Below are 16,740 nucleotides of genomic sequence, written 5' to 3' on the forward strand. Positions count from 1 at the left end.
TCTTATGCACGCAGACTGAGGTCTTCCAGTGAGGAAGACAAGCTTCTAGTCCTTGATTTCCAAGGCTATCATTCCCATCCCATTGAGATGGACCATCCTTAACTTTTCACAAATGATAAGCCTGGCCTTCCTGCAGCCTTGTAACCTTTGAGACACCAAGTGGCGTAGCCACAGCTTTATAGACCCAGATCCAACCCTGACCTCAGGTGCTGTCTGTGTGAGTTTACATTTTCCCCATTCTTCGTGTGACTGTATAGGCTTCTCCAGGTGCTCTAGTTTACTCCAACAATCTTAAAACAAGTGGGTTAGTAGGCTGTTTGGTGCTGTCAGATAGTACAATCAGACTATCTGACTATCCGATTGCATCTCTGTTCCAATGCTGTTGGATATCATCTCTATCCAACACTATACAATTGTATATTTGATCTGGCAATATCAGATTTTTTTTCTCTGATCTGTCACTATAAGGTCTGACTACGATAAAATGCTATTAGATTATACCTTTGATCCACAAAATCAGATTATATCTCTGATCCAAGGTAAGAAGGTTGTTCCTTTGACCCAACGTAATCAGGTCATCCATCGGTTCTGACCCTATGAGACTGATCCACTTGCCCATTTTTATTGGAACATATCTCCAAGGTACCATCTGCTGGCTGGTGTGTCCAAAGTTGTGTGCGGTTTCCCTGACTGTGGCCATATCTCCATTGGCTCTATCTATGGCCTCAAAACCTCTATCTATGGATAGTGGTTCCAGACTGGAATGGAATCTCAGAAGCCAGGAAGAGTTAGGAAGATCATGGATTGGATAGGTGCCATCTTGCCTGGAATATTTCACAAACTGTAAAGTTTAAAGTTGCAAGACATTTATTATTGAGTTTTGCCATTGATGGATGTGAGATCCAGTGGGGATTTTCCTCTCAGCTTTCATATTCTCATACTACTTTGTGGCCTACTATGGAAAGAGGCCAATTGGCCCACCAAATATCTCAGAACAAACCCATCAAACATGCCTTCTTCCACTTTCTTCCCATTAGTTTATTCTCCTTGACTTGCTCTTTGTGGATATTATTGTCTTTGGATGGTGAAGGGGGGAGGGGGGCTCAGCGGAAGAAGAACAGAGGCCAAAGGTAGTAACGTCACACTCACGTGGCCTGAACTGGTCCCTTGTGGATCTGAATTTGAGTCAAATGCATTCCTGACAACTTACTGTGAGTCTTTGTTTTTGAGAATTCCATCTTTAGCTCTTCCTGTAATGCTTCCACTTTGCTGAACTTCTCTGCAACTGAAATGAAGCAAAACTCAGTGCATTTTCTGTATTACCTGGGAATGATGTTAAAAACATTCTGAAACTGATGCTCAATTCACTGAAACATGGCAGAATCACACCACTGATGGAAGCCGTTGAACACCCCCCCCCCCACTCACACGCCTCTCCTCTTGACTCTTAAATTGACCCATTATCATCATCCAGTTTCCTTCTGCAGACACACTGGAGCCAATCTCCACCTCATATGCGGAGAGTGCATTCAAGATTCCAATTACATGCATTGCAAGTAAAAAAAAATTACATCATTAATAATTCTCTTCCTTCTGTTTCCCACTAGTGAATATAGTACTCAACCAGTCCAGCTGGAACAGACTCCCACTAGCCACTGTGTCTAGCCCTACATCATTTTATGTACTTCAATTACAACTCACCCAACCTTGACTTCACAAAATTTCTGATCTATCCCAGTACTGTAGTCCCTTTACACTTCTAACCTCATCAGGAAAGTCTTACAGCTCTCTACTTGTCTATAGACAATAGACCTAACAATTTCTCTTTCAGCCCCTCCTAGTCTTTAAACCCAAATGTAGCCATGGGTACACATGGGCTCCAGCTATGCCTGCCTTTTCTTCATATAAATGGAACAGTCCATGTTCTAAGCTTACACTGGTAATGCTCCCCACCTTTTTAATGCTGCATTGATGAATGCATTAGTGCTGATTCCTGCACCCATGCTAAATTTGTCATTTTCATCAAATTTGCCTCCAAATTCCATCCTGCTCTCAAATTTACTTGGTCCATTCTGGATACCTCTCTCCCCTTTCTCGATCACTTTGTCTCCATCTCTGGAGAGAGAATATCTACTGCTGACTTTTATAAACCTGCTCACACTTTCAACTATCTTGACTATGCCTCTTCCCACTCTGTGTCTTATGAAAATGCTATTCCCTTTTCTCAGTTCCTCAGTCTGTGCTGCATCTGTTCTCAGGATGAGGCTTTCCATTCCAGAAATTTGAGATGTCTTCTCTTTAAAGAATGGGGGTTCCTTTCCTTTCCTCTACCATTGATGATGCCTTCACCTCCACTGTTACCCTATTTTCCTTTTGCCATAGCAGGAATAGTGTTCCCCTTGACTTTATCTACCATCCACAAACTTATGCATCCAACAAATTATTCCCACAGCTTCAAGGGGATCCTAACACTAAACACATCTTTACCCCACTCCCCTCCCACTGCCCACTGTCCAATCTCTGCAGGGATCACTGTCTCTGTGACTCCCTTGTCCACACATCCCCACTGATCTCCCACCTGACACTTAATCCTGCAAGTGGGTCAAGTTCTACACCTACTCCATCTCCTCCCTTGCCACCATTCAGGGCCCCAAACAGTCCTTTAAGACGATTCAACACTTCAGTTGTGTACCTGTCATCTGGTGCACCTGGTGTGATCTCCTCTGTACCGGGGGAGACTCTATGTCAATTTGGAAACTCTTTGTTGAGCACCTGGTGGTCTTTCCCAGTAACCATTCATTATAAATCCCCATTCCTATTCTGCCATGTCACTCCATGGCCTGCTCTACTGCCAGGTTAGGGTTGGAGGAGCAACACCTCATATTCCATCTGGGTAGTCTTCAGCCAGAGGGCATGAACACTGATTTTTTAAAACTTCTGGTTATTTCTCTCCTTTCCCCCCTCTCCTTTCCCATTCCTCATTCTGCTTCCATTCTTACTCCTTCCCTTCTCCTCATCTGTCCATCTTCTCCCTCTGGTGCCCCTGCTTCTTCCCTTTCTCCCATGGTTAACTGTCCTCTCCTATCAGATTCCTTCTTCTTCAGCCATTTTCCACCTATCACCTCCCAGTTTCTCACTTCATTCCCCCTCCTCCACCCAGCCATACTCCTTCCCCTCACTTGGCTTCACCTATCACCTTCTAGCTAGTCCTCTTTCCTCTACCCACCCCCCCCCTTTTTTAAATTCTGGCTTCTTCTCCTTATTTTCCAATTGTGATGAAAGGTCTCAGCCCAAAACATTGATTGCTTATTCCTGCTTCCCAACACCACCCCAACTGAAAAAAAAAGTTACTCGTCACTTCTTGAGAGATGAGATGATGGGTAGCTTTTGACTTTTAGCATTAATACAGAAAGTTAAGACCAATCCTAATGAAATTTGAGTTTCACATCCCTCCTGAGTTTCATTCAGTGACATTGTTTGGATTGATAGACAGCCATTAGTACAGCCATTGAGGAAAGATTCATGTTATAACTCACAGACTGGTGGGTATAAACGGAACTGTGAAAAGTTGTCCTTTAGGAGTTTGGTAACAACTAGTGAGCATGTAGTTGGGGTCAGTGAGTGATTGGGGTTGCACCCAAGAAACCTAGACAAGAGATCCACATATATGCTCAGATCTCACCACAGAAGTGGTTAAATAAAATTATATTAAATCAATTCAAATTTTAAGGAAGTTTAGTTTCAAAACTACTGGATGGTTGTAAAGAATCTTGCATCATTCATGAATCAAGTTTCCTTGCATCATTCACAGGGAAATATCTGCCTCCCCTTAAACAGTCTGGCCAATATGTGACTCCAGACCCATTGGACTGGCCTCACCTGATCTCTGAAATGGCTGAACGAAGCATTTGAAGATAGACCTTTGTGCTTGATGGGAAAAGGAGATTGGGAATACGATCGAGGGCATGAGGGAGAGAATGAGAGATAAATGGGGGACAAAGGAAGACTGGGGAGAGATACATTCTGGGTTTGCAGGATTCCCCAGTTTAGGAAGAGGAGACAGTGATTTCATCTCTTAAAATAGATACAGCTGAACTGTGACGAACAGACATACCCGCCTACCCACAGATCACTGACAGTTGTAGTCAAAGGAGTCATTCAGTCAACACACACAGAATGCTGGAGGAACTCAGCAGGCCAGGCAGCATCCATGGAAAAGAGTGAACAGTTGATAATTCAGGCCGACCCTTCATCAGGACTGGACAAAATAAAGAGAAGTCAAGAAAGGTGGGGGGAGGAAAGGAAGAAATATTAGGCAGTAGGTGATAGATGAAACCGGGAGAGGGGGAGGGGTGAAGTAAAGAGCTGGGAAGTCAATTGGTGAAAGAGATAAAGGGCTGGAGAAGGAGGAATCTGATTGGAGAGGACAGAAGACCGTGAAAGAAAGGGAAGGGGGAGGAACACGAGAGGGAGGTGATGTGCAGGTAGGAAGATAAGGTGAAAGAGGGAAATGGAAATGGGGAATGGTGGGAGAAGGGATGGGCCATTACCAGAAGTTCAAGAAATTGACGTTCATTCCATCAGGTTGGAGGCAACCGGGGTGAATATAAGGTGCTGCTTCTCCAATTGAGTGTGACCACATTGCCGCAGTAGAGGCAATGTGAGGGTAGAGGGTAGAGGGTATCATCAGTGTCAGATTTAAAATAAAATATTGGCTACTGCTTGTGAAGGTGCATTTCTATCCTGGAGAAGACTTACTTTTAGACATATCTCCAGATGAACCAACAGTTTCCATCAGCTTTCTGAAAACTCAAGTCTAACTATTTCAAAATTTCAGCAAGTATAAACTTGGTTTATTTGATGTTTCTCCTGTAATAATTGCTTGGAATGCAGCCATTATCTTGGAGATGCCACATTATGTGTACCAAGTCTAGTACCTTTTCCCTATATGGGGCCCAGATACGGGCAAGGTGCATGGGCTGTGATACACATTAGCACCAGACAGACTGTGGACTAATCAGGGATTATTCAGCTGCAGCATCTCCATTTTACACTCCCAGTGGGCCTGTGAGGATCAGCATTGGGCAGGGTTGTAGTCCAGACAAGGCAAATGTAGCTTACTGTGTTTGGCACAATCTGCCTCAGTCACGCCCAGCTATAAGTTCTATGGTGGTCCTGTCACAAGATATTGGGATTGCTGAGCCCTGACAATGTGAAACTCGAAGGGTAATTTGTGCACTAGCAAACAAGAGCTCGGGTGTTTGATTATTTTTCACACCACTGAAGATTGTTGCTTCTTGGGAAGGCCTTTGTTTTCTTTGTCTTTAATCTGTGTCTGTAACTTCCAACCCACCCTTCATCTCCTGCGTGGAGTCCTACACATGACTCATCTCCTTCCTGAATGTCTGCACACCACCCACCTCCTCCATCAGGATCTATACACCACGTACTCCTATTTGAGGATCTTTACACCACACACCTCTTCCATGTGGTCATTTACCCTCACTGCCTCTTGCGGAGGGTGGGGGCTGAGGAACTTCCATAACCCAAGGGATGGCAAGGTCTTGAAGCAGCAGACTTACTGAATGCACACCTTTATCTCCATGTGATGTGTTAGGGCAAATGAATCAAAGTTCAGGCATAGGGTTGTTTATGGAGTGTCTGAGAGTGTGGTGGACTTGTGGGAACCAAGAGCTTGGGGTTTGGCCAGCTGAATGCAGGGGTTGTAGGTTATTGATGGCCAGGAGCTGGGACTAAAGAGAACCCATGCTTAGCACTGGTGAGCTTACAGACAGGAAATGGCACAAATATTATCGGTTTGGGAACATGAAGGAGGAGATCAAAACAGGTGCTGTTTAGTCGGGATCAGGAGCTGCTCTGTCAGTTCAGAAAAATGGGTCTGTCTAAAAACCTCCTAAGCATCACCGCCATATTCACTTCCTGCACTAGCCCTGGCCACCCCAGACATCCACCACTCTGTGTTATTTATTTATTAAAATACAGCGCAGAATAAGCCTTCCGGTCCTTCGAGCTGTACTGCCCTGCAATGTGTGATTTAACCCTGACCTAGTCACAGGACAACTTGCAAAGATCAATTAACCTCCCAACTGGTATGGCTTTGAACGATGGGAGGAAACTGCGGCGCCCGGAGGAAATCGGTGCAGTCACTAAGAGAACATATAAACCCCATACGGACAGCAGCAGGAATTGAACCTGGGTCACTGGTACTGTAAAGTGCTGTGCTAACCACTATGCTCCCATGCTGCCCAAATATACTTGTCTTGCACATCTTCTTTATACTTCTACCCCACCCCACTCCCCCTGCCCCATATGTTTGCCTTCTTGTAGTTGACATCTCTACCTTGGGGAAATTCTGACTGCCTGCTCTATCTATGCCTTTGATGTGCTCTAACCTGAGAATGGTTGAATTCCAGTCCCCATGCGCTAAAGGGCCTGCTTGTGATCACTGAAGTGGGACCGGTTGTTCAAAGAAACATCCATTAACACTTAGCACGGTTGGAAATGATGACCTTGACATCATACACACGTTCCATCCTTTCTTCTGACTGATGCCTGTACATCGTAAATATGAAACTACTGCACTCAGTGTCATAGAGTAATATCTTGGCCATGCAACCATTTCAATACCAGGATAACAACGATTTTGCAGAGAAATGGGAGGCTGGAATAATTACTCACTTTCCGTCTCCAGTTGTGAAACTGCCCCCTTGAAATCAGGCTCAGAGCTTTGCAGTTCATTGATCTCCTCCGTAACTGAAAAGAAAGGGAAGTGTTAATTCTCATTTCCTCAAGGTGCTCCCTTAGCAAAGTCAACTATGTATGTATTTTAAACAATGATGAATCGGCCAAGAGAAGAAGGGATACAAATCTGTTGAACACCGATTGGGAGAAATCATTGAGGGTTCTTTTTTTTTTTAGAAATCTCTGTCATAACATCACTCTGTTGCCATACTGAGATTTTGGCCCCAAAGCGAGTCTTGCTTGAGTTTGTAGTGGACCTTCTGTGCTGTGGGTTGCTTGGACAGTGCTGCTGCCTTTCAGGATTGGACCTAACACTGGGGGGAGGGCACTGTCCGTACAGAATCTACTCATTCTGCAGGATTCTCCCAGATACTCAGGTTTCCTCCCACAACCCAAAGGCTTGCAAATTGGCGGGTCTGTTGTTCACTGTGAATTGCCCTCAGTGTGTGGGAATAGGGGTGGTGAGGGGTAGGAGAATTGGAGAGGGAAGAGAGGCTTGTGAATGCAAAAATTGAATTGAGTGCCGATGGATGCTTGGTGGTTGGAATGGATGGAATAGGCTGAAGAGCTTTTTTTGGAATTCTAGGATTCTATTACTTGAATTCGGATTAATCCCCATCATTTCGGATCCAGTAAAAGGGAGATTATGCAAAGATGTGACTTCTTGATAAGATACTCCCACCGCCCCAAGCAGGGACGCTCCATGTGCTGGTGAAACAGCCCCTCACACTCACAAATGTTTTGAGTAGCAACATTTCCCCGGTGCTGGTGATTTATGAGGGCAATTAAATGGGGAGTCTTTGTTTCCTCTGGGAAATGAATGCTGGCCCCTCATGGTTCCTGCAACCTATCAACTGACATGCCAATATTCCCAGTGGGAGCAGTCAGGCACGAAGCAATGGGATAAGATGCCTATCGGCCTTCAGTTGGCAGGCTGGTCTGGAGAGTGCTTGTGGATTTCGGACGGGGCTGGTATTGGCCTCAGGGGGTAGGAGTTCGGTGCTCCAGTGGCTGATTGTGTTGAGGGGGTGGGCATTCTTCACTTTCCTGGTGGGCCTGCTGTGTGGTGAAGGTAGGATGGCCATCATGTTCCGATAAAGCTATTAGACATGGAAACCCATGTGCTTGGCAGGATCCCAGTGGGTTTGTTTGCTATACAGGTGATCAGGCTAAAGCTTGGAACCGTCGTGACCTGGTGGGTCGGAGACTGTGGTAACATACACCACCCTCTGCTCGTCACCCAGTTTCTGCTGCGCAGGTTGGTGGAACGGAGAGTTTAAGATGTAGAGTCATAGTGAGACGGTGCCTTCAGTACACTGGGGCCATGCTGACCACCCATTTGCATTCATGCTACAGTTATATCAGTGCTATTCTCTGCACATTCCTTCAACTCCCCCCCCAATTCACCCCTCACCAATAAACTAGGATCCATTCACAGTGGACAATTAACCCACCATCCCACACATTACCTGGCTGGAAACCCACACAGTCACAGGGGTAACATGCAACCCCTGCACAGAGAGCACAGGAGGTCAGGATTCGGGAGCTGTGAGGCGGTTGTACTTACAACCAACTGTTCCAGCAGTCAACGGCCAGAATGGAGTAGATGTGAGGAGGTAATGAGAGGCTGGAGTGTGGTAGGGCTTCCTTCACAGAATCCTTGAATGTTGTAACAAAAGTAAAGGACATTTGGCTTATCATGTTTATGCTGGTTTTTCAGAGGAATTGTCCAATTCGTGCCATGTCCTTGCTCTATCCTGCATGTGCTTTTTCCCTCCAGGTATTGTTTAGCTTTGATTTTTCTTTCAACATAGAACATAGAATAGTACAGCACATTACAGGCCCTTCGGCCCACAATGTTGTGCCGACCCTCAAACCCTGCCTCCCATATAACCCCCCACCTTAAATTCCTCCGTATACCTGTCTAGTAGTCTCTTAAATTTCACTAGTGTATCTGCCTCCACCACTGACTCAGGCAGTGCATCCACGCACCAACCACTCTCTGAGTGAAAAAACCTTCCTCTAATATCCCCTTGAACTTCCCTCCCCTTTAGCCTCCACAAATACTGTCCTGCTCCCTTTTTTTATTATTTATTGCTTATTGACATACAGTGAGGCCCCTCAAACCGCACTGGCCAGTAACCCTTGATTTATTCCTAGCCTACTCACGGGACAATTGACAATGATCAATTAAGCTACCAGCTGGTGGGAGGAAACCAGAGCACCCGGAGGAAACCCTCGCAGGCAGTTCATTCTGCGCACCAACCACTCTCTGAGTGAAAAACCTTCCTCTAATATCCCCCTTGAACTTCCCTCTTGAACAACAGAAATGTTGTTTCTGACTCCCCAAACCTTCTACACCGCGCCTTGTAGTTCCGAAAACTGAAATGTAACTGGTCCCTGACTCAAAGAGCTGTTTAAGGTTGGGGAATGACTTACTGAGAATGCCCAAAGATCATACAAGGCAGAACGCGGGAGTGCGATGTGTTCCTCACTTGCCTGGATGAATATGGCACCAATGACACTAAACAAGCTCACGTCATCTATGACAAAGTAGTCTGTCTGGTTGACATCCCATCCACCACCCTAAACACATCGAGGCTTCTTTGACCACACCTTCCAAACCTGTGACCTCCATCTCAACAGGGTCAAGAACAGTGAACACATACACCACCTGCAGGTTCCCCTCCGAGACGCACACTTATCCTGCCTTGGAATTATATTCCATTTCCTTCTTCATCACTGGGCCAAATCCTGGAACTACCTCCACCCAGTCCACCCAGCAGCACCATAGGAACACCTTCACCAGAAGGACTGCAGTGATTCGCCCCCTCTTTCTCAAGGGCAATGGACAATAAATGCTTGTCTTGACAGCGATGCCTGGGGCTCTTGAGAGAATAAAACTAAACCACAACACCTTCTCTCAAAATATATTTCCTCATAACTTCTTTTTCACCAATCATCTAAAACTTTGGGTCATTACTTCTATATTTTGTATTAGAAACACTCACTTTATTCCATTTATATGTAGAGTGCTCACTGTTTGTCGAGTGCACTGTGACCTTTCTCCATATTGAATGATTCTGTTATTCAGTGATCATTCACTACTTTCAACATGGTTATAAAATCCATTTCAACTTTTCCCATTTTTGAGAGAAGTGTTCCCAAGGCATCTACAGTACTATGTGCTGTCCCGTTACTGTCTACCGTCCTGTTGCACTTACATCCATCATCATGAAGTGTTTCGAGAGGCTCGTCATGAGGCACATCAAGACCCCGCTGCCCCCCCTCACTGGACCCCCTGCAGTTTGCGTACCGTCCCAACCACTCAACAGATGACGCCATTGCCACCACCCTCCACCTGGCCCTAACTCACCTGGACAAAAAAGACACATATGTTCAGATGCTGTTCATAGACTTTAGTTCAGCATTCAACACAATCATCCGTCAGAAACTGATTGGAAAGCTGAGCCTATTGGGCCTGAACCCACGACTGTGCTGCAACACACAGCTCAAACCACATCATCAAGTTTGCCGATGACACGACCGTGGTGGGTCTCATCAGCAAGAACGACAAGTCAGCTTACAGAGAGGAGGTGCAGCAGCTAATGGACTGGTGCAGAGCCAACAACCTGTCTCTTAATGTGAACAAAACAAAAGAGATGGTTGTTGACTTCAGGAGGGCACGGAGCAACCACTCCCCGCTGAACATTGACGGCTCCTCGGTAGAGATCTTAAAGAGCACCAAATTTCTTGGTGTTCACCTGACGGAGAATCTCACCTGGTCCCTCAGCACCAGCTCCACAGCAAAGAAAGCCCAGCAGCGTCTCTACTTTTTGGAAGGCTGAGGAAAGTCCATCTCCCACCCCACATCCTCATCACATTCTACAGGGGTTGCATTGAGAGCGTCCTGAGCATCTGCATCACTGCCTGGTTCGGAAATTGCACCATCTTGGATTGCAAGACCCTACAGTGGATAGTGAGGTCAGCTGAGGAGATCATCGGGGTCTCTCTTCCCGCCATCACGGACATTTACACTACACGCTGCATCCGCAAAGGAAACAGCATTATGAAGGATCCCATGCACCCGTCATACAATCTCTTCTCCCTCCTGCCGTCTGGGAAAAGGCTCCGAAGCATTCAGGCTCTTACGACCAGACTATATAACCGTTTCTTTCCCCAAGCTATCAGACTCCTCAATACCCGAAACCTGGACTGTCACCTTGCCCTACTGTCCTGTTTATCGTTTATTGTAATGCTGGTACTGTTTTTGTGCACTTTATGCAGTCCAGTGTAGGTCTGTTGTCTAGTATAGCTTTCTCTGTGTTGTTTTTTTTTATTACGTAGTTCAGTCTAGTTTTTGTACTGTCATGTAAACCATGGTCCTGAAAAATGTCTCATTTTTACTATGCACTGTACCAGCAGTTATGGTCGAAATGACAATAAAAGTTGACTTGACTTCACTTGACTATGCAAGAGTCTTAGGCAGGCACACACATATATAATTATATAGCTAGGTTGCCTATGTCTTTTACACAGTACTGCATTTGTCAGTGTGGAGCAGAGAGTGAAGTCTGACAGGAGAAAAGGATGTTGGGATTGGTGAGGGCTGAGCGTCACAGTATGGATGTGGTACATGGCAGAGAATGAGTACCAGGGGCGGGATTTAGCACGGGTGCAGCCACGCCCGGCCCTGAGACACCAGAGGCCATCTGATTCCAAACAAATAATTTATTCAACATTACAGAATGTCTCATGCTTTCTGCTCCATTCCCTCTCCCTTTCCCTATTCACAAACATGATACCCCTCTCCCTGCCCCCTTCCCACTCTCAGTCCACAAGAGAAACCCATATCAGAATCTGGCTGATTATTACTCATCAATGTCATAAAACATTTTTTGCGGCTGCAGTACAGTGGAATACCTAAAGTTACTATAGTACTGTAAAAAGTCTTTGACACTCTAGCTATGTATATGTACCTAAGACTTTTGCATGGAACTGTGTGAGGGTCAGATGAAGTATTTCTGCTTAGCTCCCATATACCTCTGTTATCAGTTGTTTGCTGTTGGAGGGAGAGAACAGTGAGTGGGCACTTGTTTCAATTGTGCCCGCAAACCAGACTCCTGGTGAGGCAGGTTAGGTTTATTATCTTGGAAAGGACTAGACACAACTTGTACCAGGGTAGAATGGATTGGTAGCAAAGCTTCTATGATCCACTCAGAGCTGAATGAGTAAAGAGTACGCTGTGTGCTGGGAAAGTCCATGCTGTGAGCCAGTACAGTGAATTGTTTGAGTTGGAGACACACTCAAGTTAGTCCATCAGTTTGTTCACACTCACTGCTCGTCTTCATTTGGGACAATTCCATCCGGAATCCAGCCTGAGAATCCCCGATTTCATTTAGTTTCTGTGTGACTAAAATAGAAGCAAAGTTTTTGACATTAACTCAGAATTGTTGCTTAGTACGATTGCCAACACATGCAGAGAATCTACTGAACAGCAGCTGGTGATTTGATAAACCCTTACTATGTCAAGAGTTGGAAGACAAACAGCAGCACATTGCCCTCTGGTGGTCACACCACTTAGTGCTTCTCTCCTTCTCCCTCTCTCTCTCTCAAGTGCTTCTTTCTCCCCCTCTCTTCCCCTCTCTCCCCTCCCTCTCTAACACGCAATCTACGCTATCTACACATACACTTTTCTCCATGGATTGTCACCTTGTCGTGGTGGAGAAGCTTGTGTGGTCCTGAGATCCCGAGAGCGATGCTCCTGGTAGGGTCACCCATGGTGGTAAGGTCGAGGGCGAGGTCCCTGACAAAGAACAATCTAACCAAGACCTCAACGGTGGAACAGGAGGATGAAGTTACTTTGAACTCAATGACTGTGAAGGCAGATGAAGTCTGCAACAAATCCAACAGCTCCAATTGTTGTGGTTTCCATGCCATTGGAAACAGTTGGTTGATTTGTGAAGTACTGTGTGCTTCTTGGAGTGCAACATCAAGTACAGGTTAAACATTGAGCTTTGTGTCTGCGACTCTTGTGGAGATTTGCTCCACTATATGATGAACTGAGACCGAGGTTATGGGCCTACTGCGACTGTTCTAGGATTTAGGTCTATGGACTCAACTTGGTCCAGAATGCTATTGCTTGCTTTTATTGTTTGCATGATTTGTGTTTTTTCCTCTTGCTCTGAGCATTGGGTGTTCATTTTTAATACGGTTCTTCTGGGTTTTTTTGCATTGTGGCTGCCTATAAGCAGACAAATCTCAAGGTTGTATAATTTATCAATACTTTGATAATAAATGTACTTTAAATCTTTGAATCCTGCTTGTAAACCTCTTCTGAACCATCTCCAAAGCCAGAATATTGTTTCTTAGATAGGAGACCCAAAACTGCCCACAGTACTCCAAAAGTGGGCTGACCAATGTTGAATTACATCTTTGCTTTTATACTTTAGTCATCTGAAAATAAATGCCAACCTTGCATTTTGCTTCCTTTCCACTGACTCAGCTTGCAAGTTGACCTTGAGAGCAGGTGTTCCTGGTCTGGGGTCCACAGACTCCTCAGTTAATGGTAAGGCTTCATGGCAAAATGAAGTTCTAGAGCCCTGCTCTAGAGAATCCTGTGCTTGGACTCCCAAATCCCTTTGCACCTCCAATTTCTGAAATTGTGTTGATGATGGGATTTTGGAAATCGTGCTAATGTTATAGAAGTCATCACACTATGTGTGGAATCTGATTAAGCTCCAGAGAGTGCAGGAAAAATTCACAGGAATGTTGCCTGAACTGGAGAGTTTGAGTTATAAGGGGAGACCGATTAAATTGGAGCTGTTTCCAAAATTAGAAGGGACATAGCTAAGGTGGATGGTCACCTGAGGCTACTTGGGTACTAGAAGGAACAGATTTAAAGGGTCATGAGGGGCGTATGGAATGAGCAGAAAGAGGAGGTGTTAGAAACAGGTCCATTAACAAAAGACAACTAGACAGGTACATGGATAGGAAAGGGTCATTTTCTATGCTGTGCTGTAGTGTTCAGTGATTCTGATTCTATTCCAATTTCAGCAGCTAACAGAGGAAGAATTGCTCAAAAGATCCCTGCATTTTAAGAAATCGCTCAAGATGAACAACTTACTTTTGTTGTGCAGCAGAGAATATTCTATCTTGAAGTCAGACTGCGAGTTCCTTATTTCGGTGAACATCTGCGCAACTGAATTGGAAGCAAAGTGAGCAAACTGTAATCCCTGTCCAAACGAACATCTCCTCAGAGTAATGAGTGTCAAAATGAGATAAAAGTGCTTTTTCAACATTTTATACAGACTTGCAAACCTTACAGGGGCTTAGTGAGGACAAATCCCAATTGTATGAGCCGAGGAAAAGTTGCTTGCCCATTAAATAGCCTGCATACCTACCCATTATACAGCCCACCTAGACTGTTCATCCACCCTCTGCCTACCAACATACCAACAGTTTGACGACCTAGTTTATGCCCTGTTATGCCAGCCCATTGTACATCTTCCAGGCCCTGCTCCACCTGTCCATTATACAGTATATCCAACTCTCTGACAATTCTGCAGCCTGATAAGCAATTCATTGCCTCTCACCATCTCTCCTAAAGCCAGTTATTTATTCATGCTGCCACCGACACTTTCTGAGCACACACTTCTCAGTACCTGATAACTACTTTCCCAAAGTATTGTTTCTGGTAGCTTCTCCATCCCCACCACCATGACTGGTTTATGTTAGAGTGAAAGTTTTGTACCCACTCCCAATAGTGCTGCCAAATGTTACCCTCTGGACCTTTAGCACCTCCCTTAAACTGGGAGGAATGGGTGATTATAACAAACCCTTCTACATTCTCCACCCCATTTCCCTCAGCAACCAGCTAACATGTCCCAGCTAAGTCACTTGACTTAGGGGCTTGAAGGAGTGAGATTCTCTCCTGTCCTCAATCTGCCACTGGCAGTCCTCACTCACTGCAATGACTGGATACAGGTGGCCAAGCAGTTTGAGCCCCCCATACCTCTGAGGGGTTTGCCAAGAATATGTGAGATGCTGCCCCAGAAGTCTCTTTGACAGCAACAAGTCTGGGGGCTGCTTTGGCTGGATCCCACCAACATTTCTTAGACTTTTAAAGTTCATGAATAGAAAGTCAGGTAACTGAAATGTTAATTGTTGGCTCTGACAGTAGATGGATTGACCTCCGTGATTAACCCTAACCTAGGGACTAGCTGTAATCCAAACCCTAATCCCAAACATAGACATCAGTCTTTCCACTCAGCCCTAGCTAGAACCCAAGTCCTCTGCAAAAGCTCTAGATGAGATGGAAAGGTGACCTGCCCAGGATCTGCCGGAGACAAAGTGCCTCCCTCTCATGCTGGAGAAAGATGCAAGACCCTTTTGAAAATAATGCAAAGAGCCTCAAAGTTATTTACATATTCTAATAAGAATTACTTACTGTTATACTTCATCTGTGAGAGCTCGATTTTTAAATCTGCATGTGAGCTACTTATCTCACTGAACATCTGTGTAACTGAAACGGAAGAGAGTATTAGCTTCTGAATCTTTTAAGTGGAGAGAGACTGCAGCGTACTGTAGCACAGAAGGATCTAGGTGTCCTTGTCAACAGAGAAAAGAAAGTTAATGTACAGGTACAGCAAATAGCCAGTTTATTCATTCATTCGTTAAGTGCCATGTCATATGACATGGGCAATCTTGGTCTTAAGCAGGTTTGTTCTTGGCAAATCTCTCTACAGAAGTAATATGCCATAGATTTTTTCTGGGCAGTGTCTCTACAAGATGGGTAACCCCAGCCATTATCTATACTCTTCGGAGATTGTCTGTTTGGTGTCAGAGTTCATTTAACCTGGACTTGTGACATGCACTAGCTGCTCATACGACTACCCACTACCTGCTCCCATGGCTTCATGTGACCCTGATCCGGGGGGGGGGGGGTGGGGGGTAGGGGTTGTTGGATTAAGCAGATGCAATGCCTTGCCCAAGGGTGACTTGCAGGCTAGTGGAGAGAAGGGCCACATTACACCTTCTTTTGAAGAGCCATATCCCCCCCAATGCCACCCAAAAATACTCAAGTAGGAAGGTAAAATTCTGGAAATACTCAGCACGTCAGACAGCATCTGCGGAGAGAAAAACAGAATTTATTTTTTCAGGTTGAAGTCCCTTCATCAGAGTTAGAGGCATGACTTGCATATAACTGAAATATTCACTTTGCTTCTCTTTCTGCAGGACCTGTGTGGCCTACAGAGGGTTTTGTACTTCGATTTTTATTTCAGGTTTATAGAATCCACTGCATTTATTTTAATCTTCAAATCAAATATAGGCTTTTATTGAAGTGGAATAAAATGTAAAACAAGGTTTTGCATAAATACAGGAGATGTCCTGCTACAGAATACAGGATGTTGATAAGATTACAGAATGCATATAGCTTTGGTTTCTTCATTTAAGGAAAGATGTATTTTGCATTTTGGCAGTCCAGCAGAGGGTTATTTGCTTGAGACTAAGGATGAAGACGTAGCTTTAAGAAGACAAATAGAGCAGGTTGGTTGGGCCTGTACACATTGAAACTTAGAATGAGAGACAAATTACTAAATCGGAAGACTTTGGAAAGCATTGATAGGGTGGATGCTGAGAGAATATTTCCCCTCCAATGAGTTATCAGAATTAAGGGGCACGATTTCAGAATAATGGGTCACCCTTTCAATATAGGGATGTGGATTTTTTTTTGTGTGAGTACTCTGAACTTGACCTTCAGGGAACAGTGGAGACTGATATATTGAACAATCGTAGGCACACATAGATTTGAGATTGACACAAAGGTAAAAGTCAGAATCAGTGGTGGGAAAGTTACTGCAAGGTATTCTGAAGGACTGGATATATAAGTATTTGAGTAGATATGGGCTGGTTAAGGATAGTCAGCAAGATTTTATGCAGTCACAAACAAGAGAAAATCTGCAGATGCTGGACATC

At 44.8% G+C, this 16,740-nt stretch overlaps 1 protein-coding gene across 1 annotated transcript in view; it reads right to left on the reverse strand.

The window, feature by feature from the left end:
- LOC132405917 (uncharacterized) overlaps window positions 1–12,599 on the reverse strand; it is a 119,209-nt gene extending 106,610 nt beyond the window's left edge. The window contains exons 1-4 of the mRNA XM_059990897.1: window positions 12,475–12,599; window positions 12,101–12,175; window positions 6,700–6,774; window positions 1,211–1,285 (exon numbers count right to left, since the gene is read on the reverse strand). Coding sequence (XP_059846880.1) covers window positions 1,211–1,285; window positions 6,700–6,774; window positions 12,101–12,128 — 178 coding nt within the window. The 5' untranslated portion in view covers window positions 12,129–12,175; window positions 12,475–12,599. The remainder of the gene's footprint in view (window positions 1–1,210; window positions 1,286–6,699; window positions 6,775–12,100; window positions 12,176–12,474) is intronic.
- Between the last annotated feature and the right edge of the window lie 4,141 nt (window positions 12,600–16,740).

Source organism: Hypanus sabinus, chromosome 16 (assembly GCF_030144855.1).
Source record: "Hypanus sabinus isolate sHypSab1 chromosome 16, sHypSab1.hap1, whole genome shotgun sequence".
In the NCBI taxonomy this organism is placed as follows: Eukaryota; Metazoa; Chordata; class Chondrichthyes; order Myliobatiformes; family Dasyatidae; genus Hypanus; species Hypanus sabinus.